The 23924-nt window shown below is 36.4% G+C and overlaps 3 protein-coding genes across 3 annotated transcripts in view; 2 read left to right on the top strand and 1 right to left on the bottom strand.

Annotated features, from left to right (window-relative positions):
- Positions 1-964, top strand: part of LOC137044800 (cGMP-dependent protein kinase 2) — an 89065-nt gene extending 88101 nt beyond the window's left edge. Inside the window, exon 21 of the mRNA XM_067421084.1 lies at positions 569-964. Coding sequence (XP_067277185.1) covers positions 569-586 — 18 coding nt within the window. The 3' untranslated portion in view covers positions 587-964. The remainder of the gene's footprint in view (positions 1-568) is intronic.
- Positions 965-7879: 6915 nt separating this feature from the next.
- hells (helicase, lymphoid specific) lies at positions 7880-17527 on the top strand. Its single transcript, XM_067420851.1, has 24 exons — positions 7880-8067; positions 8164-8235; positions 8319-8416; positions 8529-8632; positions 8937-9059; positions 9433-9486; positions 9585-9609; positions 9698-9759; positions 9842-9880; positions 12572-12796; positions 12942-13124; positions 13241-13384; positions 13569-13765; positions 13892-13988; positions 14161-14322; positions 14767-14918; positions 15005-15149; positions 15241-15324; positions 15864-15983; positions 16070-16186; positions 16332-16491; positions 16610-16706; positions 16825-16901; positions 16998-17527. Exons 2-24 carry the CDS (start codon positions 8228-8230, stop codon positions 17087-17089), a joined length of 2565 nt encoding a protein of 854 aa, XP_067276952.1. The 5' UTR covers positions 7880-8067; positions 8164-8227; the 3' UTR covers positions 17090-17527.
- A 479-nt stretch (positions 17528-18006) lies between these two features.
- cccdc110 (coiled-coil domain 110 molecular ruler complex subunit) lies at positions 18007-23879 on the bottom strand. Its single transcript, XM_067421809.1, has 2 exons — positions 21949-23879; positions 18007-18116 (listed from the first exon to the last, which is right to left on the bottom strand). Exons 1-2 carry the CDS (start codon positions 23699-23701, stop codon positions 18064-18066), a joined length of 1806 nt encoding a protein of 601 aa, XP_067277910.1. The 5' UTR covers positions 23702-23879; the 3' UTR covers positions 18007-18063.
- Positions 23880-23924: the final 45 nt, after the last annotated feature.

Below are 23924 nucleotides of genomic sequence, written 5' to 3'. Positions count from 1 at the left end.
GTGTGCTTAATTGTATTGAATTGTACTTGTAGTGTACTTCAAATCCTAAAGTATATTAAAAAGGTATTCAATTTGTCACACTTTGAAAAGTGCGCTTTGTTCTAATTTCAAATGAAAAGTCTTTGTTTTAATAATCTTTTGTTGTGCTTCAAAAAAGTATACTTATTTTGATGTGTCGACTAACTAACATACTAAAGCACATGTAAAGTACTTGATTATAATTTTGATATTACATTCAAAGTTAATATATTTTTAAATGTACTAAATTACTAACTAAACTGAACTAAACGTCATCATTTCAAATGTGTAATTACAAATATATTACAGAACACAAGTTTCAATGAGATGTTACATTATACCATAAATGCTTGTTACACTTGCCAGTATACTTTAAACAAGTGTACTTCTTTTTCACATTACAGGGCATAAATACAAATAGAAGGTTATAAGCTATAGTCTATCAATGTGAGATGAGTTAAGTAAAGTGACACACTTTAAAGTTTAAAATAACAGACAGAGAGCTGCAATGAAGGAAATGGGTTAATATGTCGTTTCCATATGTTTACAGGCAGCCAGCTGTCCATGATAACCTTCCTGATAACCCGGATGTATCCCCCACTACTCCAACTTAACACGCCCTGCACATGAATGACCACCACATTTCAACTGATACATATTATTATCCTGCAAGAATTCATCTGAAAGTCTCCACTTACACTCCATTGTGTGGATATCGCCCCTCCCACATATTTCAGTCAATCATTTGCTAAGGTGATATTACCCTGTGTTGACCTCACTGTCAGGTTCTTTGTGTTACACCAAAATATGTAAATCATGTAGTGTTTGGTCAGTGCAAATAGCAATGACTATTGAATGTTTCACTTAGTTATTGAATGTAAGGTTTTATATATGTCTGTGTGGTTGTGTCAATATGAAAAAAGAAAGGAAAAAAAGATAGCTCACTAAAAACTTTATTGATTTATACTGTACCCTATGGAGCCCCACACGTGATATGTTGTGGCCACAAATGAACAATTCGTTGTGGAAATGAATTGTTAATTTACAACTTACTATTACATCAGCACTTGTTACTAATTTGTTCCGTCGAATAACGTATATAATATTGTAACAAATTAATACGTTTGTGAGTTATAACTTATAAGCAATGAAGCAGACGTGACAGGAGTAGCGAACTTCATCCATCTTGTTTACTCGTTCACTTCCGTTCTCACACACATCATCACATCACTTCAGGTATAACCTCAACAGTTCTGACTTCCTCCACAAAACAATTCACTCATGAACATAAAGTCGTAGGAATGATTTGCCACAATTCACTAAGGGTACATTTACACAACAATGATGTACTAAAAACGCTGTATTCTGCTGCCATGTCACTTTGTAAAGAAACACTATATGGCACCTATAGACTGGAGACATTATACACATGTGTAACGGAGGCCATCTAGATGCAGTGTGAGTAAACCTCACTCCTCTGATCTCGAGAGATGCTCTAGCGACTGACACTAGAGGTTGCTGCCTTTAGCCTGCTTGTTAGCGCCCGACTCATGCCGGTGGACCCGAGTTCAAGTCCCGCTTGGAGCAGAGGTCAGAACAGGAGGGGTTACGCATGCATACAGCGTCACCGTTTTCACAAATTCACATTTTTGTAGTTTACAGGTACGATGATAACAGTATTGTTTTTAAAAACTGGCACTTTGAAACACGTTTTTAAAAGTTTGCGCTTTCAGACCCGCAAAACGCTGTTCTCGAGAAAATTAATGGACAAAATGCAAAAAAAATATAATATATGTTTTTAGTTAAACAGTTTTGTATAAATGGCTCCTAAAACGAGAGAATGAATTGTTAATCACAAAAAAAAAAAAAAAAAATTATCCGAATGTCATGATTCTGCCACATTTTACTCTTAAAGATGCTTTTTTTTTGGAGTGATTAATCCATATTGTTGAATGTAACATTCATCTTAGCAGGTTTAGTCTAAAAAAAATTTTTTTGTATGCAATATTAGATGCATACATTTTTTTTTTCCTCACTTTATTTATAGGTTTCTCCACATATTACAAAATATTCCAGAACACAGTTGTACAATTGAACGTGTAGAAAAATAAAAAAAGGGTAAGATCAGAAGATGGGTAGGGAGCCAGGGCACACTCAATATAAAGGGAACAATTATTGACCCCAAATAGGAACATAGCCTACAGCCATACCCAACAAAGTACTAAATATAACTGTAATATAAACAATAAACACGACCCCCCCCCAAATAAATAAATAATAATAATAAAATAAAAAATTATTAATTAAATTAAATAAATTAGATGCATACATTTTACAGATGTTTCATTAACACTTTACAGTATGGTTTAATTTGTAACTACATCAGTTAACATAAACTAACGGTGAACAATATTTTCATTTTAACATTTACTTAAAGCTGCAGTCCATACATTTTTGCACTCTAGTGGTTAATAAACAGAACTGCATGCATCTTGCGGAAGAACATTGCAGCCAGAGCTACTTCTCTCTGTTTATGTCTATGGCGGATCACGCAGGGACTGTGCTCCTCCGCAGCGGTACCTACCAGTCTGGCCTGAAATAGTCCCAATATAAACACTTACTATAAGTGTACCGTAATGATTCAGGGTAAGACAAAAACACGGTTTGGAAAATGGATTCATGTTGTTCATTCTCATTATATAATTTTTGTAAATCTTGAACACAAAAAAAGTTACGGACAGCAGCTTTAAACATTTTTCAAATTTAAAGTTGTTTATTAACGAACATTAACAAAGATTAGTAGATAAATGGTGTAAAAATATATCGCTTGCTAATTCATGTTTGCATTAACTAATGTTAACAAATGAGACCTTATTGAAAATATCTTCTTAAAAAAAGAGGGACATGTCTATACTGGAAAAAAAAATTAAATAATGTCTCCAATTGAAAATTTTCTAGTGACTGATCACATCCATTTTTTTCATTTGGCCAAATTGAATTTCTGTGAATCAATGCAATTTAATTCACAGAAATTAAATTTGGCCAACTAAAAAATGTATATGATCAGTCACTAGAAAATGTTCAATCGGAGACCGGAATTGTTTTTACAGTGTAGATATAATTTTTTTGTGGTAATCAACTTAATGCCACATATGCTGTCACTTGAATTCAACTTGTATTAAACACAGAATATTTCTGTAATATAGACTGTGACACGTAGAGGAATGTAAATTGATCAAAAGCCCCTGGCCTATTGTCTTTTTTTTACAATGACCTGAATGGATGAAAACCTTCAGACACATTCTTTCCTATCACTGGATGTCAGGCTATTGGATTTCAAGCATAATTTGGTCAGGTTTGGCCTCAGGCTCCTGTGGGATCTGCAACGGTTCATTCTTCAAGATGGAAGAAAGGAAGGAAGGCCGAAGAATCTCTGAGCAGACACATGACGCAGAGCACAGCACACACTCTCCCAGAGGAAAGATAAGACTGCTCTGGGACAGTGCGCAAGAGGGAGTCCTGTCCTTTGACGAAAAGCTGTTTTGTAAATGGATCTGCTCTTATCAAGCGTGAAGAATTTCAGAGCCACCTTTGTTTCACTGCTGTTGGCTTATGCTCAGAGTGTGCACTCAAAATCAAATTAAAACCAATAAAGCATGAGTTGACATGTTTTTCAGCAAAGCTCAATTATGTTCATTGATCATGCATTACTAAGACTGCAGAAAACATTTTTAAATCAACTTGTGTTAGATTAACTTAAAGAATTATATTTATTATCCAGATCCACAATTTATTGCACATTGTGAAGCAGAATCTTCCAATTTTCTGAATAAAACCGCTGGTAAAAGCAGGACATATTAGGCAATAAAAGAATTATGCCAGATCAGAAGTGTAGAAAGTTAATTGAAGAATGTGAAACAAATGAACAATAGTAAGTATGTTTGTAATGGTTTTTCCTTATAATTGTACTACACATAAAATGGGTTCAGCAGCCAATAGCAGGGCCAGACTCACCTGATATGAACTCAACTAGGAAACAAAGAAAAGCAACTCTCTACTGACACCTTGTGGTTAATTCAGATCATAGCCGCAGCGTTAGACGTATAGATGGAAATACTTTCATGCAAAATAGAGATAAGAGATATCTATAGAGAGAGATACTATAATATCTTTAAAGATCACTGTAAAAAATGATGTGATCAATGTGATGTTCAAGTGATTGATCACATCCACATTTTTCAGTTGGCTGAATTGAAATTCTGTGAATTGATGCAAGTTGATTCACAGAAATTAAATTCGCCAAACTGACAAATGTAGGTGTGATCAGTCACTTCAACATTTTCAATTGGAGACCTGCATTTTTTTTTTTTTACATTGGGTAGCTGATTACTGTATATAGTCTGGATGACATAATCAGATTCCAAAATTGACATAGCCTACTGGTAATTACATTATGGTACGTTTTAAAATACTCATTATCAGGATTAAACCAATACACTGTAAAAAATTATTTAGAAAAAAAGTTACCTGGTTGCCTAAAAATTTTGAGTTAATTGAAATTAAATTTTTGAGTTAATACAATGAAAAAATTTTGAGATTCGACAACCTTTAATAAAATATTATTAAAATATTTTTTACATAATATTTTTTAATATTTTAAAATAATTACCATATTGGGTAATTGTGTGTGTTTTATTTCTGATAACGCAGTGAAACATGCCAAATAGTGCTATTTTCATGATTTATCAAATTTTTTATGTGGTTTAGATACAATAATATTTTGAGTTTCTATTTATTAAACAAATGTCCTGCATTGTATCAACTCAAATTTTTAATTTCAATAAACTCAAAATTTTAAGGCAACCAGGTTACTTAATTTTTTAAGTTAAACCAACAAAAACCAACAATATTTTTTTACAGTGAATGATTGCTTAATATTCACAAAAAGGTAGTAAATTATTCATGATTTATTGATCCCTTTAATTGTTCTTTTTTTATCTTTTAAATGTTCATTTCTCTTGCACACATAGATCAGCCACTTAAAGAGTTCACCCATGAAAATGAAAAATCTGTCATTATTTATTCACCCTTGTTGTTTCAAATTTATGAGTTTCTTTTCTCGTTTTTCATTTTCATGGGTGAACTTTGAAAAATCCCTTTAAAAAAAAAAAAACTGACATAACCCTGAATCATTTTTCTTCCAATCAAAGTAATAAACAAGTTAGGCCAAAAGTAATCAAAAAGTATTCAGATTATATTACCTAAAATGTGTAATGTTGCCTAATTAAGTTATTAACAGCCCTTTTTACCATGCAATTTGTATTCAGTAACAAATGTGTATGTAATCTACCCACTGATCATATGATGTGTGTGTGTCCAATGAATCACGAAATGTAAAGTTTGTGGTTATTATAAATGCCTCAGAGAAAATTGCATTTAAAACACTAATAACATTCAACCCCTGAAAAAATACATGTATTATCATATGATATCCCCTTCAGCTAAGAAAATTAAAATCTATTTGCCATGTGCTTGACATTTTTGGAAACAAGAACGTGAAGGAGACATTAGCACATGTTGAGTCACATGCTGTCAAGGCTCTCTTGAGTTCATTTTCAACTAGGAAATACATATAAATTCAATTTTTGAAAAATTATCATTGTACATCCAAATGTGTTTTCGTGTCATTTTTTGGTCATTTGAAATATCAATAACTTAAAGATCAAAAAATCTGTTATGCATAAATGACAACGCTTGAGGCAGGACGGTTTTAATATGACTCTGATTGTATTCGTCTGAAAGAAGAATTTTACATAGAATGACTCGGGGGCGAGTAAAACATGCTAATTTTCAATCACTTTCATTTCACATTCAAAATGCACTAAAACTACCAAAAAACTTCAAACATGTCTCAAATCAACTTATTCTTCCAGAACACTAGCAAAGGATTTCCTCTTTTGAATCGATAATAATGAATTGAAAGGGGTTTTTTTAATGCTGTTGACAGCTGTTAACAAATGCTGTCTACAGTCTTTAAAAGAGTAGGCTATATAAACGTGCAAATTGGCCTGTACATTTGGTGTTTGTCTCTATGTGAGATGCTCATGTCATTTGAAAGATGTCGTCATTGAATGTATTTTGTGCCAAAGCAAGGATAAATGATCCAGAATTTAGCTCACAGACTGATGTTGTGATCACTGTGTAAAGAGTTTTGGAAAAAGTAATCTAAGTATTTAAAAAAAACTGTAATGTTTTTTTGAAACACTACAACATGGTTTTACTACTTCACATGCAGACAGTGAACCTGCATCTCAATTTGTCTTTTTTTTCATTTACATTTTCACATGTGAGTTCCAAATGAAATAGGCCTAGTAGCTACAAGATGAAATTGAATAATGTTAAATAGGGCTTTTTAATGATTTTTACAGACCTTTTCAGACAGAGAAATGTATTTAAATTTGTGTGAAAGTTCTGAAAATTTGCCAAAAACAATTTACATTAATTTGACAATGTAGGTCAAAGGTCAGATTTAGACTAAAAAAGTTATTTGAGGCAAACTTTAAGTTGGCTTGGGAGATAGATAATCAGAAAGTTTGTAAAAGTTTAATAAGTTTAAAGTTTAAAATAGTTTGATAAGTTTAAAGTTTTAAATAGTTTGATAAGTTTAAAGCTGTAAATAGTTTGAGTTTTGATAGATAGATAGATAGATAGATAGATAGATAGATAGATAGATAGATAGATAGATAGATAGATAGATAGATAGATAGATAGATAGATAGATAGATAGATAGATAGATAGATAGATAGATAGATAGATAGATAGATAGATAGATAGATAGATAGATAGAGTTTATATAGAGTTCATAGAATGGCAGCTAGTGGAGCGTGATGAACTTCAGTATTTAGATTTGAATTTTGTCAGTTGGTCTCTGAGTCTTGGCTCATTTGAACATTCCGTCAATGAAAGTCAATGGGATTTTACGAGTTTTGAGAGACTATAATATAAAGTTGAAAATATAAAGTCGTTTATTTTTTCTAGCTGTGATTTCATAATTAGTCTCAAATAGAAGGTTAAACTTTTGCCTTTGCGGTTTAAAATTGTTATAAAACTGTTCCAACCGTTGTGACCGCACGTCATGACCAAAGCACCAACGGGCTACACTACTTTTGTTGCTCTTTTTACCGGTAATAATCCTTTTCATATAGCTTACATTATTGTATTTTTTTATGTAAAATGTAGCCTATACGAACAATGTGAGACCGGACAGAATGTGACCAAGGTAAGTTAGTGCTTTGACTATCTAACGTACACATCTTAGTAGGCTACAAGTTAGAGTTTTCCACTTAAAAGAGAATGTAATGGGTTTTTAGAAAAGCGGTTTTTAATTTAAATTTATGAGTAAATAAGGCCTGGGGTTATTTAAAGAGATTTAAGAGATGTTTTGTTCTACGACAAAAATTAGTCTTGCCATTCATACAGTAACAACGTGAACATGAAGCTTCAACGTCTGTGTGTGTGTGTGTGTGTGTGTGTGGCGGATACATCAAACAATCTTGTAACCTCTTTGTTGAACCGAATGAACTGTACTTTCGCGGGAAATATCAACTAGGCTGTTTGCATACGCACCGCAGTATAAGGGGTTCGTATTATTTAATCTCAAACGCTTAGGCGTGTTAGAAGCTTGTCTACAAGTGGAAGCCCTCGGAAGCCTTCAAAATTATATTCCAATGAATTAAAGCTATATGTTTATGTAGTATTGCAATATAGCGAGTTGTTCAACGACCAACATGTAGACGTCCACCCCTCCAAAATGTGAGCTGTAATGGTTTCGTCCACAGTGGCGCGAAACGCCTCGCGCTCTGATGCAAAGTTTCACGTTGTAGGCGCGCGGTTGGTGTGTTTGCTGGCAGTGTGTCTGGAGCTCATGTGCTTTTAGGACAGTCTTTTGTATGTTTTTTTTCTTGTGCAAAGAAAAGGCCTCCGTTCGGGTACATTTATGCGGTTTGCATTCCGTTCTGCAGTTACAAAACGCTTTCGTAATTTGTTGTGTAAGTTTTCGTTGTATGTTAACTAATCCGGTCTTTAGTTAATGTTACTGGTTATACTTATTTGCTCTAACGTTACCTACTGCACTAACGTTACAGGCATTTGATAAGGGTTCGGAAACGTTTAATTATACTCCCAGTTTACCCGCTAAAAGCAGCAGAAATGAGTGGGTAAGTGCATTTGTTGTGCATGTAGTATGAAGTGTTGGCAGAGCCCTAATTATGTTTTAATTGACTTCACATTCACGTTACAGCATTGTCAAAGAAGAGACGCGCAGTGTTTCTCCTCAATGCCCCAAACCCAATGAATCTGAAGAGCCAGAGGGCACTGCAGTTGAGGAGACCACTATGGGTAGGTAAAACACTGAACACACGCTGTAAATCCTCTAGAAATGGTGGCAGACCTGTCTGTGCAAGTCCATGCAACATTCAATTTCACTTTACTAATCTTCTGCATCATACAGAAAAAAGCCAGCCTGGAGAGATGATTATTACCAAAGAAATGGAGGAGGAGGAGAAGCATTTAGTGGAGGAGGGAGAGAAGAAAGAAAGAGAAATGATGCAGGAGGTAAACCATTTTTTTATATTTAACTTATATGGTTCCTGCTAGGTTTGTGCAGGTTCTGGGACACCTGTAAATATAAGGGGAATTAAAAAATAATGATTGTAAGACTAGATAAATCCTGTAAAGACTTGGAAATCTAGTTATGTTAAGCTCCTCTTATTTTAATAATGTACTGTAAATGTAATGGAAAGGTCATTTGAAATGCCCTTGAGCCTCTTGTGTATGTTAGTGTTTTGTGCAAGTCACAATTTTTAAATTAAATGTTATTTAAACTATAATAATTGTCTATAAAATGCTGTTTTAACAGGCCAGACAGTCGTGGGAAAAAGATTCTCAAGAGATGCGATTTAAAAGACTTCAGCATCTTTTGGAGAAAAGCAACATTTACTCAAAGTTTCTGCTCACGAAGATGGAACAACAGCAGCAAGAGGTGAGTATTGTTCAAGAAAGACAGGAAAGAGTTGTCTCGCTAGGAGGTTTACGGTTTCCGGATATAAATCTTACTTTAATGCATTCATCTGAGTTGATTTATAACATGGTGGACTGGCATGGGTGTTGATTTGTGTGGCAGAAAACTGAGCCAATCAAATGCCATCATTGCTGTGCACCGCCTGTGACATTGTGCAGTGGCTACAATTCAAGGCATTCCTTTCTTGAGACCCATTAAAGTGTGATATACACTAGAAATCTAATAATTCTTGTTGTCAGTTTTGATATCAAATTTATGCACGTTATTTATTGTTATAAGTTATTTATTGTTCAATTTTGATTCCGAACTTAACTTTAATTTTTTAAAAACACAGGAAAAACTTAAAAAAGAGAGACTGGAAAAGAAAGCTTCTAATCAGAAGCAAAAGGTACGTTTGTGAATCCAGCTTTTTTTTTTTTTTTGCAACAATTTGATCCATTTCATTAAAAGTAAAGGTGTAGTTACTGAATTTCGTGTGTTTTGCAGGGCAATGATAAAAAGAGCGTAAAAGGTAGGCCCCTCAGATTGCATTTCAAAGAATTGAGTTTCTACAGTGTTTGGTGGGCGATACATTAATCTGTTTATTTTTATATGTGAAGTTGAGAGAAAGAAACGAGAAAGGGAGGAGGATTACAAAATCGCAGACGTTATATCCAAAGAGGTGAGTCTTCAATTTTGTTTGTTTTTAATGATACCAAAAAATGTGTATTTAATGACTGATGTGGATTTTTCTCTCTTTTAAGGAAATTCTGTCAAAAGCCAAAAAACCAAAAATGGAAGAGGTAGAGTGTTTATGCTTTTTCAGGAATTGTAAAATGTTTTCCAAATATAAAGCTCAAATTATACCCAAGTTATGGTTTTTATGCATATGTACGCATGGTCAAACAGGCGTAATACATCAGGGCTAACCCTAGTCAACTGTTGGTTGTTTATTTAAGCTATTTTTCGGCTCAATGACAAACCATGATAATGAGCATATAAAATGTACATTTTGCTTGAACTTTACTGAGATCAGAACAAATACAAAATAACCTATGATATAAATAACAGCCTTACAACTAAATTTAATGAGAATATTTTTAAAATATAGGGCATAAATATAAATGATAAACAAATGGATACATTTAATATACAGCTAATGAAAAGAGAAATATCTGTGCAAACGTAATCAGGCAGATGATTTGGCTATACCTGACTCGGCTTTACGCTCATCTCGGTCTTCTCATTTTATCAGAATGGAACATGAGTTTGGTTATTAGAAATTAGTTAATTTATCTTCCACAATCGGCACAAACACTTGGATATGCGCCTGATATTAGCCAACGTTTATCTAGGAGGTTCATGCTAACGATAGAGAGCAGCCTTGTAAAGTGACTGATGGTAGGCTACTAAATGTGTTTTAAATAAGTCATCTCCGAGGTTGCACATCATTTTTTTGTGGTTGTTCTTGAAATGTTGTCACACTTTGGAATATTTTTTTTGCCTGGCCTATTACCTTGTGGATCAGCTGTTACCAATCTATCACTGATTTGGTCAAATAATTTTTTTTCTGTGACTGACTGATTCATTTGTCTACCAAGCTCCTTCTTTTTGACTATTAGGGGGCAGCCCTAGTCAGCATGCACACTAGAAAGCTCAATTTTTTTCCAGTGTCTACACGGTTACTCTAAAAGTTATGAGTGATTAAATAAGGTCTAGGGGTGTGCATGAATGACTATTCAGTCATTCATATTTGAAAAATAGAATACTGTGTTGTTTTGCTGGCTGTAAAGCCATGATAAATCCCACTAAGTTCACACTTGTCATGTTTGGTTCGAATAAAACAAACCCTGGTGAGATTGCTCGTTTAGTGCGGTTCATTTGAACATATGTGAACGCTGCCATCCGATCCCTGGTGCGCACCAAACAAGCAGACCGATACCGCTTAAAAAAGAGATGGTCCGCTTCCAAACAAACTCTGGTGCGGTTCGATTGATATATGAACGCAACACGGATCAAAGACATGTAAACTAACCAAAATCACGACGTAATGTCACAATTCGACGCTACAAGCCAGCTGATTGGACGACGCAGAAAGATCGGTCAATGTATCCAAAATGAGCAACGTTAACGTTAGAGGGCAAACGTGGACCAACGAAGAGGTGAGTGCCTCATCAATATTTGGTCCGGCGAGCATGTTTCGAAAATTCTAGAAAAAACGCACAAAAAGCATACCTGGTTCTTCTCATCAAATGACCCGTGCTGCCCATTAGTCAGTACAGATGACAGAACTGCCGTCTCTTTTGCTGCAGATCTTCGTTTCTGCACACAACGGAGGAAATCCTGGTGCTGTTTTGAACATTTTATGAGCTCTGAGTTCTCAGCTGGTAAAAATAATGCTATATGAATGCATCAAATTATTGTGTTTAATCCAGCATTAGGGCTCGGTATCGTTTCATGTTCCATTTCGATTCACAAGCCCTCAAACCGATTTCAATTCTCGATTCACCTCAAATGAATATAGATTTAATACAAATATTATAGGTATTTATAAAAAAGAACAGTGAACATAAATGGGTAATTAAAAAGAAATGAATTGCCACAAACCTGTATATTAAACTTTTTATTTTAGGTACTCCTGAGTACATTAAAACAGAACCCTATATTTCAAATCCATACAATTGTTAAATACAATTTTGGTGCAACTTTATTCTAAAAAAAAATATTTGAGAAGTATTTTATGGATGTTTTGATATTTATTCTAAAACATATAGGATGTTGGATGATATTGGATGATTTTTTTTGTGTAATTTTCACTACACAAGCTTTTCTTGCGATTTTGCCGCTCGCCATTTGTGCGTTTACTTTTCATATGCGAGAAACGGGTTCATTATTTTTTTACAGTCTATGGTTCATTCCTGGACACGAGTTGTTGACGACAATATCTTAACGTGCTGACTTAAGTTGACTGTGGACTAACTATTATTTGTGGGAATCTGTTTATAATATAAAATATTAGGGATTGAGTTATTGATCCTGCGCTGTATATGGACTATAATTTGAATGTCTATAATGATCCCCGCTCACGCTGCTTGAGCTCATAATGCTTTTTTTAGGCTTATATTTTATTTAAACATTGTTTAATGTTTTGAACTGAAAAAACTTGATATAACTTAAGTTTGTGTATATTGCCTAAAAAAATTGCCTTGTGTAAGTTTGTTCAGAAATGGTGAGAAACTTAATGAATTAAAAAAGTCTCTAATTTTTCTCAAATGTCATTTTAAATAAACGTATTAATATTAAAAACCATGCTTGGGTATACTTTGGACTCCAACTCTGCTTGGATGAACCGTATTTGAAGTTGTTGTAAAATGCTGAACACCTGTGATTGCACTTAATATATTAATGCCAAGTTTTAACATAACTTTGCAACCATATAAAACATACAAGTAGACTAATGAACTACATTACTTTTCTTGATCTGTCTTGTATAGGAGCCACATGCATCTGTCAAGCTGGAAGCTGAGGATATAGAGAAGCTGAGTGACACAAACTCCGATATTAAAGGCAGGCTTTCTGAGACTTTGCGGGAAAACAGCAAGCAGATGCTGGATCCAGAGAGAACCGTGAATGGCCAACCGGTACCTGCACAGCAACCCAACCTCTTCACTGGGGGTGTGATGAGGTGGTACCAGGTGGAAGGCATAGAGTGGCTCAGGGTAAGTGCTTCCTGGAGGCGTAGATGACCAGAAGAGGGCAGTATAGTAATCCTCAGTGTCTGAAGAGGGCTGGAGGATGTTCATTATGCATCTCAATGTGTATTAGGTTTGTATGATGGCTAATAAACTGGTGTTTGTGTTTCAGATGTTATGGGAGAATGGTATCAATGGTATCCTGGCTGATGAGATGGGTCTTGGAAAAACCATACAATGCATTGCCCATATTGCAATGATGGTTGAGAAGAAGGTCCTTGGGCCCTTCCTAGTTGTGGCTCCTTTGTCCACTCTTCCAAACTGGATCTCAGAATTCAAGCGCTTTACCCCAGAGGTGAGAATCAATAACTGGAGTTCATCGTCATTGAAATGACTGCTTTAAGACAAGCAATTTGACAGTTTTATCCATTTGACTACTGATGCACTCTTTTGTTTTTGCTCTTTGTTAAGGTGTCTGTTCTACTTTATCATGGTCCTCAAAATGAGAGGATGAACCTGGTGAAAAAGATCCGTCAGCACCAGGGTCCACTCAAAATGTGCCCTGTTGTTGTAACATCCTTTGAAATAGCCATGAGAGACCGGAAGTTTCTTCAGGTAAACAGATCTGCTGTTGCATATTTGGTACTTGCAGAATAGTTTTTTTTCTTTCTAGCCAGTTTTAAAAACTTCTTAGTCATTTATAAACAGACTTGCCTAATTTGATTCTGAGAAGACCCGTTTGTCAAGGGTTTGTGCAAAAGTGGTGAATTTATATGAATGATAATGTTTGTCTCCTCAGCGTTTCCACTGGAACTATCTGATTGTGGATGAGGGCCACAGGATTAAAAACTTGAACTGTCGTTTGGTTCAAGAACTAAAGATGCTGCTAGCTGACAACAAACTGCTCCTGACAGGAACCCCCCTGCAGAATAACCTGTCTGAACTGTGGTCCCTCCTCAACTTCCTCCTTCCAGATGTGTTTGATGACCTGAAAAGGTAAGAAGGAGCACGTGGCTTCTTTCATTCAAAGTGACACTGTTATCCAGCATGTGAAAAGGCACAAATTGTTTAGCTTTTTGTAAATGCAAACTCTGTATTTAATGTCAATATTTTTCCCCTTAGTTTTGAGTCATGGTTTGACATAAGTACCATCACTTCTGACGCAGAAAATATTGTGGCTAGTGAGCGAGAGCAAAAGATCCTTCACATGCTTCATCAGGTATCTTCACATGACATTAATAAAGTTAATTAGATATTGCTGGAGTTACACCATCTTAAATGTTTTTCAGCCAGATGTAAGCTAGCTGCTATAGCAAGTATATTGCTTGTGGTTCTGATGCAAATGCACTTTTTAATTATATATATCATTTGTTTTTGTTTTTACTTTTCAGATTCTCACACCATTCCTTCTGAGAAGACTGAAGTCAGATGTCACACTGGAGGTTCCTCCTAAGAAAGAGATTATTGTGTATGCACCGCTCACCAACAAACAGGAGGCCTTTTACATGGCCATTGTAAACAAGACTATTGCAAAGATGCTGGGTCAGGAGAAGGTTAGTTTTATGCAGTGTTAAGCCCTGTTCACACCCGCACGAATATATGGCATGAAAATAGTCTGATTTGGCATGTGATTTTGTTTAGACCGGCTGGATGAAAATGCAAATTCATTCTGGTGGCACTTATGGAAAAGTCCCTCAGTAAATACACTGGTTACTCCATAACAAGCTGCTGTCGGAAACAGAGTTGCACAGCGCTGTGTACCGAAGAAAGTTTTCAAACAGCCATTCAGATTTTTGTTCACTTAAGTCTTTACTAAACATCAAATACGTGACACATGAACACCAAATGAACAGACACATTAACAGGTGTTTATTCAAATTCATGTTTATCATGCTGAAATGTTCATGTTGGTTTGAATAGGCCTTTTAAAATATTACACATGTTTGAAAGTGATTGATTGTTCATGATTGATTTACTGTCTTTTTCACATCTTTAAGGATGAATCAGGACCTGTGCAGCTGACAGCCAGTGGCCGGCCAAAACGCAGGTCCAGGAAGTTGGTGGACTATTCCGAGAAGGACAATGACTCTATGAAAGACCTTGAGAAATATCTAGAGAAAGTCCAGAAAGAGATGGAGAGCCAGGAAAGGTCTGTGTACCAATTTGACCTCCGCTCTAAACTCAGCTGTTTAATGTCACAATGTTTTTAACATGACATGGTTACTTTCTCTTTAGCTCCAGTCCAGTGGTGGATGTGTTTATGCCTGTTGATGCTCAAATCAACTTGAAACTGCAAAACGTACTGATGCTGCTGAAGAGGTGTTGCAACCATGCTTACCTGATAGAGTATCCTCTGGACCCCGCCACCGGAGACTTCAAGGTACTTCACTTTATACTAGATGTAAAATTATTTGATCACATTGGTTTAAGGAAGTAGAACAAGTGCAATAATCTTCATCTCATTGGTACAGATTGATGAGCAGCTAGTGGAAGCATCAGGGAAGTTTCTCATCCTGGATCGAATGCTTCCTGAACTGAAAAGAAGAGGACACAAGGTAATGATCACTTCTCATACATGCCTTTTAATGATTAACGGCTCTATCAGTGAGCGTCACAATCCATTTGTGTGCACATTTAATTGTCTGTTCAGTTTTTTGTATGTGTGGATTTATACGTAAGGTTGAGAGGTGCATTGGATATTTATGATGCACGCAGTACAGCACTTTATAGGGTTTCATTTGAGTTTCCTAAAAATATGCAATGCTTTCTGCATTAATTTTTAATCTGTGCTAACTTTTCAAAAGTTTGGTATAAGATTTTTTTTTAATGTTTTTGAACAAAGTCCCTTGTACACCAAGGATCCATTTATTTGATAAATACAATGAAATGTTAAACATTTGAAGAAGAAAAAAGATAAAAAATAAAACCTTTGTATTTTCAGCATTACTCCAGTCTTCACATGATTCTAATTTTTATATGCTGATTTGCAAGAAATGTTAATTTGAAATGCAAAATAAAATACAATGCATTTATTATTTTGCTTGTTGCTATTTTTCTTAATTGTATCTACATCCTTTTTATTTAATTTTAACAGGTGCTGGTTTTCAGTCAGATGACTTCCATATTGGATATTCTGATGGATTACTGTTATCTCCGGGGTTATGAGTACAGCCGACTGGATGGCTCAATGAGTTATACTGACCGAGATGAGAATGTGAGCTTTAGTTTGTTTAATGCAAATTGCCATTGCATTAGTTTCTTCAACTGTACACTGAACACTACCCACACTATTTCATGCAGATGAAGAAGTTTGCTGCTGATCCAGAGGTGTTCCTCTTCCTCCTGAGCACACGAGCTGGTGGTCTCGGGATCAACCTCACTGCTGCCGACACGGTCATCATATTTGACAGTGACTGGGTATGAATTTGGATGTAAAACTTGTTCATGTGACTCTAAATTAAAAGAAATCTGAGTTGGAACTGAGCCATTTTCTTTCAATTATGTGAATGAAAACACCCTCATCAGTATTATTTATTTATTTTTGGATCAATTTGATCTGCAGAATCCTCAGGCAGATTTGCAGGCACAGGATCGCTGTCATCGTATTGGGCAAACAAAGCCTGTGATGGTTTACCGCCTCGTTACGGCCAACACCATTGATGAGAAGATCCTGGAGAGAGCCTCTGCCAAGAGAAAGCTAGAGAAGATGGTCATTCACAAAAGTATGTAGATATTAAGATGACCACATTAGCAACTTTTGAGTTTAATTAAACTGTTTTTGAAGGATTGATATTTTTTGCTGTGACTGACATTTTTTCCCCCTCATGTTTGTCATTTTAGATAAATTTAAAGGTTCTAAAGCAGAACTCAAACAGACCAAGAGCTGCGTGGATGTAAATGAGCTTGTAGAACTACTGAAGTCCCGAGACTATGATGGGTACAGATATTCATACTGTATATCTCAACTGTTGCAAGAGTTTAATCCATCAGAAAGGATTGCCAAATTCTGCATTGTAAGTTGCATCACTGTCCTGACATGATTCATGCTGTTGCAGGGCGGTGAAAGGCACTAAAGGAAAGGTCATCAGTGACAAAGATCTGGAGATCCTGCTGGACCGCAGTGATTTAGCAAGTAAGTGGATCAATGTCCTTCACATCTCAGATATGGTGGTGATATAAATACTTTATTGTAGTGCCCCTCTAATGTGAATCAAATCTCCCTTCTCAGATCAAGCCAAGAAGCGTGTGAAAAAGGAGAAGGACATGGTGTTTAAAGTTATTGAGACCAAAGATGACGACGCTGACATCAGTCTGTCCTGAGAGCATAGACGCTTGAAGCTAGGCCAAAGTTGAGTTATTTCCACTGCTTAAACTGATCAAGTAATGTTAACTGGTATAAAAGCTGCCTGCTGGTTCTACAGAAAGATTGAGATCTTTTCTATTTTAGACTTTTATGTTGACCACCACTGCTGCTTTTAATCAGTTCATTCTTGGTTATGAATTTCTTTTAGCAGTTTTAACATTTTTCATTTCATGTCGACTTTTTTGGCGGGAGGATTTGCACTAACAGAAAGAATCCCCCATTTTGGCTACTCTGTAAATATTGTTGTACATTTCATGTAGTTGACTGAATAGGACTCATTTACATGTAAACTGCTTCGAAGCACTTTGATCTTCTAGAATACTGTAGAACACAAACGTTCCTCTTTGTTTTATTTTTCATGTCTTCAAAATATAATAAATATTTTGTATTCAGTATTTTTGAGGTTTATTTAAATGTGCATTAAGAAGAATGACTGCATTATGTGAAAGCATGTGCGTGCATTAGCTGTAGCGCTAGAAAACCAACAGATGCCTCCCTCCATTCAAACACCACCTTCATAGCAGTGGTTCCCAAACCTGTCCTGGGGACACCTCATCACTGCAGATTTTGTATGTCTCCCTCATTAGACACAGCTAAATCAAGTCTTGCAGTCTCTACTAATGAGCTGATAAGTTGAATCTGGTGTGTTAGATGGAGGGAGCCATGCAAAACGTGCACTGCTGGGGGGTCCCCAGGACGGGTTTGGGATTCAAACCACCGCTCTTTAGGGCATGGAAAGGTTCGGAGTTCATATCAACCATTGATTGATAGATTGTTGCTTTACCTCTGAGAATTATTACAACTCCTTCAGTAACTTGACAAATACTGTTTAATGACAAAGTAGTTTTTGAGACAAGTGCCAGTCACATTTTATAAAAGCCCCAGTAGCTAAGCTAACATCCATCAGAATTAGTAAGACAAAATGACTTGTTTATTTTTGCTGATTGTCCTCCTCTTCAAGTTTTTTTCTTATGTCCTGAATCACTGTAGGGGAAAAATATTACAATGAGATGATTGCATTCCAAACACAGAATTCATACAGTTATGAGTATCTTTGTGATTTAATGGACATGTAAACTACCATTCAGAAGTTTGAGGTTAAAGGAATAGTTCACCCAAAAATGTACATTTGATGTTTATCTGCTTACCCCAGGGGATACAAGATATAAGTGACTGTTTCTTCATTAGAACACAAAGATTTTTTTTTTTTAACTCCAACCGTTGCAGTCCGTCAGTCGTATAATTTTGCTAACATTCACATGCATCTATCAGAATACAGAACACATGCACAGACAAATCCATAATAAACCCTCCAGCTCGTGACGACACGGTCTTAAGACACAATGACGGTTTGAGAAACTGAACAGTTTATAAGTCTTTTTTTTTTTTTTTTTTTTTTTTTTTTTTTAAATCTCTATGCCACGATTTCCAGCCTTCAGCGCAAGATCATTTCTGGTGAGGTCAATGTACACAATGTTTCTCACACAAACCGTCATTGTGTGTCTTAAGACATCGAGTCGTCACGAGCTGCAGGGTTTATTATGGATTTGTCTGTGCACGTGTTCTTTACTCTGATAGATTAGATTTTACCATTCACATGCATTATACAACTGACAGACTGCAACGGTTGGAGTTAAAAATCTTCATTTGTGTTCTACTGATGAAACAGTCACCTATATCTTGGATGCCCTGGGGCAGGTAAACTTCAAATTTTCATTTTTGGGTTAACCATCCCTTTAAAGCGGTGGTTGTGCGATTTCACTTTTTCAACTTTAGTTAGTGTAATGTTGCTGCTTGAGCATAAACAGTATCTGCAAAGTTACAGTGCTGAAAATTCAATGCAAACAGATATCTATTAAAGTGTATTGCTTACAAAAACGACCGGTTTAGACTACAAGGAGCTTCTTCCTGGGTTGGTGACATCATAAACCCTTGCTATTAACATAAACACCGTGACTTCTGTGGCGTGGCGTGGCGTTTCTGGGCAACCTGTGCTTGGCACTTCAGCCAATAAAAATACATGAAACTGCATTTGGCCATCTAACCAATCTAAGATCATTACGTTTTTCGGAGGGATAGGCTTTATGGAAGCAAACGAGCCCTTCAAAGGACAGTAGAGAGAGCGATGTGGAATAAAGGTCAAATAGAAGTAAAATAAAATTTCTAAATAAAAAATAAAATTAAAAAAAGTATTAAGAAATGTAATACTCTTTTCTATAAACACAGCCAAGCCTAGAAAAAAAAAACACGGAACCACCCCTTTAAGAAACAATTTTATTAATGTTGCAAAGTGTTGTGCTGCTTCAATATATTAGAAACCATGATTTTTTTCTTATTAATAGAATGTTGAAAAGAGCATGATTTACTTAGAAATTAAGATAATTTTAGCCTAGAAATCTAGACGCACCCTAGCGGCAGCAAATCTAATCTGCCACAAATATCTAGCAACTCTCAATACCCTTCTGAGCTGTAAAAACCAAACTCTGGTCAGGCCAATCACATCGTGGAGAGTTGGTGGGTGGGGCTTAACATGATGGCAGAGTTGCGCTTGCGTTCTACTAGTAAACAAGCTGGCGAACGGCGGTCTTTCGAATCAGCTTTGACCGCGATTCTAGAAGACTTGGAGTTAAGCTTTTCTCTGATAAAAGAACAGAACGGCACTGAAGTCATTCTTAAAAAGGGAAGATGTGTTCGGAGTTTTGCCGACCGGAATCAGGGCTCTACATAACGCCCATTTTGGGCGCATTTACGCCTAAAAATTACTGCGTGCGACTGTGAAAAAATATTTAGGCGCACCGGTGCGAGTGACCCGATCTATTCTCATGAATGGATGTGTAATACAATCGGAATAAAAACTACAACACGGAGTGAATCAACACTGAGAAACTGATAGGCTACGTTTCCTACTGCAATCAACTGCTTTTCATGCCTTCAGTCAGCAGAAGAAGTGCAAAAACGACGGACTACACTTTAAACAACGATTGTTTACAAAGTGAAACGTGTGACGACGCAGCCATGCGCACTTTACCAGACGCCTCGCGCTGTTTATTTACAGCCAAATCAAAATGAACTGGAAATGCCACATTTATCATAAAGAAGCCCAGAAATTAGCGGATGCTTGGGGCATAAATGCCATCAAACAATAATGTATTAATAATACATTTAAAAAGCCCTTGAGTTAATCTTTATCACACATGCTGTTTAAAAAAAATACTAAATGTATATAATGAGCAAGTATATCATAAAGATTTTTTCCAAACCGGGTTTTTGTCTTATTCTGAATCACTGTACACACAAAATAAGTTATTCCCGCTGCGGATTAGCACAATATCTGCGTGATTCGTATTTTTTTTACGGTCTATGGACTCACCACAAACAGAGAGAATTAGATCCGGCTGTAATGTTCTTCCGCGAGGCGCATGCGGTTCTGTTTATGAAGCGCCAGAGCGCCAAAAGTTACGGCTTGCTAAAGCTCCGAGTATTGGCATGATTGCATGTGTGATACTGATCTCGTACAAAAATCTAATAGACAAGTTGATATTGAGTAACAACGTTTTAGCCACAACACAAAGCCTCACCAGAACTGATTCACATCTCCAAGCGATTCGATTCAAATGAATCTGTGTTTTGAACTATGACTGAATGACTTGCCGCCACCTACTGGCAGTTTTATTTTCATATTTATACTTTGCATGGGCTTTTTATTTAAAATATTAAACTTTTAAAATTTAATTTGTACATATTTCTAAATTCAAAAACATTCATACAACATTAACCCATGAGCTGCATTAAATGCATAGGTGTTTGATTGTATGAAGTCCAATTCTGCTTTTTGTGTGTGTGTGTGTGTGTGTGTGTGTGTGTGTATTTGTGCTGTACTCTCAGAAGTTAATGATAATATTATGTCAGAATTATGTTGAATTTAAGAAATTGACAGATGATTCATACATTTAATAAGATTAGAAAATATTGCTCTTATAATGGTAAAAATGACCCTGGACATTAAAGGACAAATATCGTCCTGTAATGGGAAAGTTATAATCTGAATGTGTTTGATGGATTAGAATGTGCTCCTAAATTTTTGACTGTGCTCCTAATTTTTTTTAATTAGGAGCACAAGTGCTCCTCAAGAAAAAAGTTAGCGTAGAGCCCTGCGGATACGGTGAAAGTTTAATCTGTCAACGAGCTCTGTTTCACCTTCGTTGCTCTGGTTGGTTGTAGCGCTATCCAATCGTGTGCAGAGGGAGTTTGATAGACGACTGTTTATCCCGCCCCTCGGATTGAGCCCTGTCTATGGTGAATTTCCAGACCAAACATCTTGATGTGGGTCTGGCTACAATAATTTAACAATATATATCCATTTCATCACTTTAAATTCACTTGACTAATTTATTCTAACTAAACTTATTGTAAATAATTGAACCAAACTAAGCATAAGCAGTATATTTGTTAACACTAGTAGAAACACAGCTGTTCATGTTAGTTCACAGTGCATTAACTAAAAACACAACTTCTGATTTTAATTTATTTGTAAATTAAATTAACATGAACAAAAATTAATAAATGCTGTAGAAGTGCAGCTTGTAAGTTTAACTAATGAAGCTATTGAAAAGTGTTGTCAGATTTATGAGTTTATGATGTAAACTTGAACAAAGTATCAGAGTTCACGTAGCTCAAGTGCTGCTGTAATAAAAGCAGAAGAGGGACAAACAAAATACTAATACATTTCATATGTGTCAATTTCATTACTTTAATTTGTAATACCTTTTGGCCTTGAAATGTTCACTAGGTGTGTGTATGGAATAAGAAATCATACCATCATCAATAGGTGAGATCTTGTGTGAGTTTCTTTGTTTTGTAGGGATGTCAGTAATGGTCATGGGAGGATCAGCTGCGTCCATGTGGCCCATTTTCTGCGTGATCCTGTCGCTGAGGCCGAGGTAATCCTTACGCAAGTCTTCCATCTCTGCTAACAGCACCTCTCTCTCTCGCTCCAGCAAACGAATGGCCTCTTTGAGTCGTTCTCCCTCTTTGGCGCTTGCCATCTGCGACACCGTCTTTTCTTTATTAATGGTCTCCAGCTTCTCTGTCAGGATTTGTTTGTCTTTCTTGAGTTTATTGACCATCTCCATCAAGGCCTCGCACTCTCTTCTCAAACCGTCAGACTTCTGCAGACAGGCATTTTGCTGCTCCTGCAGTTGAAGCATCTCTACTTTCTGCTTGTTGTGAATCAATTTCGATTCATATTTCATGGTCTCCACCTGCTGATGCGCTTTTTCTCTTTCTGTTCGGCACTTCTCCAGCTCGGCGTTCAGTTTTCCGGTCATCTCCTGAAACTCCTTTACGTTCTTCTCATTGTCGGACTCTTTGGAGCGAGTCGCCTGAATGAGTTCTTTGTTCTTCTCCATAGCTTTACGTAAATGATCTCTGAGGTTCGCAGATTCACTTCTCATGGCCAACACCTCCTCTTCAAGCCTCTGATTAATGCTGATGTTCTTCTTGTGTTCAGCATCCATCATCTGCAAGGTCTCTCTACACAAAGCGAGATCTCGTCCTGCTACATCTCTTTGCTCCTCTAGAAGTTTCTGCTTTGTTAGCAGCTCTTGAGACACCTGCTGAAGCTTCCTTAATGATTTCTGACAGCTCCTTTTCTCATTGAGCTCCAGGTTGAACTGGTCCTTCATCGTAATGGCACGCGCTTTGAGGCGCTCGTATTTCTCCATCAGCGCTTTAAGCTGCTTCATCGAAGTTTTGTTGTTAGTTTTGGCTTCAGCTAGTTCCTCCTTCATATTTTCACAGATATGATCAAACCTGGTGGTGATCTCTGTGTTGTTGTGCTCCGCACATTTCAGCTTTTCAGTAAGAATCTGGGTTTCTCTCTCCTTTTGCTTTGATATCTCTTTCAGCTCTTGTTGCTTGACCAACAACAAATGGACGAGATGTTGGTTCTCCAAGTCCTTCTGTTGCAGTTGTTCCTTCACGACTTCAAAGAAGTCAAGATGTTTGCCCTTGAAAGATGAGCTTTTGTCAGCTCTGCTTTTTTCTCTGCCCTTAGATATTTCCTTCAAAATGACTTTGGGTGGGTTTGAGGAACATTCAACAGATCTTGTCGAATTAGATCTAATCACATAACCGATGGGTAGGTGTAAGGCTTTAGAGTTACTGCCCATCGGTAAATCATATTTTGACCCGAGGATACTCATCGTAGCCTCTTCTTTAAGCAGATCTGTTCCTGCTAGAATTCTGTGCAGGGATTCCATTGTCTGCTCATTAAAATCTTGATTGATATTTCCAGTTGTGTTTTGGAGTAAACTCTGTCGCACTTTGAGGAACTTGTTCTCAAGTATATCTACTGCAGCATGTTGCGCTTTAGCACTTGGGAGTTCTTGTCCTTTCTTCCACCCACTAAAAAGCATGTCATTTGATTGCATTTCACTGCTGATGGCTCCTGGCTGATGAGTGCCCAATTTGTCAGGAATTGGTCTGTCTAAGCCCTGCTGTGCGTCTTGAATGCTGTCAAGTTTACACTTGTGCACAGTCCTTCTAGTCCGTTTAGTATCCGGGTCCATTTGAGCGGAATGTTTCTTTGTATTGCAAGAGATTCAGGCACCGAAGCTGTACTTTAATAAGAATCACTAAAATTAAATCAAATGAGAGATTTCTTCCAAAGCTCTTACCTTACTTGCATTACTTCCCACCATCCAAACGGACTGCAACAGAAGCCTACTGTGCGACTCAATCCCCATTGTTTAAAATGTTTTAAAATGTCTATCACCATAGTAACAGGGCCAG

This window comes from Pseudorasbora parva, chromosome 17 (genome assembly GCF_024679245.1).
Source record: "Pseudorasbora parva isolate DD20220531a chromosome 17, ASM2467924v1, whole genome shotgun sequence".
NCBI classification, from domain to species: domain Eukaryota; kingdom Metazoa; phylum Chordata; class Actinopteri; order Cypriniformes; family Gobionidae; genus Pseudorasbora; species Pseudorasbora parva.
This window is presented reverse-complemented; position numbering and strand designations above follow the sequence as displayed.

Excerpts from the sequence above, each read along its gene's own strand:
- hells (XM_067420851.1), top strand. Across the intron at positions 8,633-8,936 it reads AAAGAGAAATGATGCAGGAG|GCCAGACAGTCGTGGGAAAA; the intron begins GTAAACCATTTT and ends CTGTTTTAACAG. Across the intron at positions 13,766-13,891 it reads GTGTTTGATGACCTGAAAAG|TTTTGAGTCATGGTTTGACA; the intron begins GTAAGAAGGAGC and ends TTTTCCCCTTAG.
- cccdc110 (XM_067421809.1), bottom strand. The coding sequence starts at position 23,701 with ATGGACCCGGATACTAAACGGACTAGAAGGACTGTGCACAAGTGTAAA. Across the intron at positions 18,117-21,948 it reads GATCTCACCTATTGATGATG|TGATTCAGGACATAAGAAAA; the intron begins GTATGATTTCTT and ends TTTCCCCTACAG.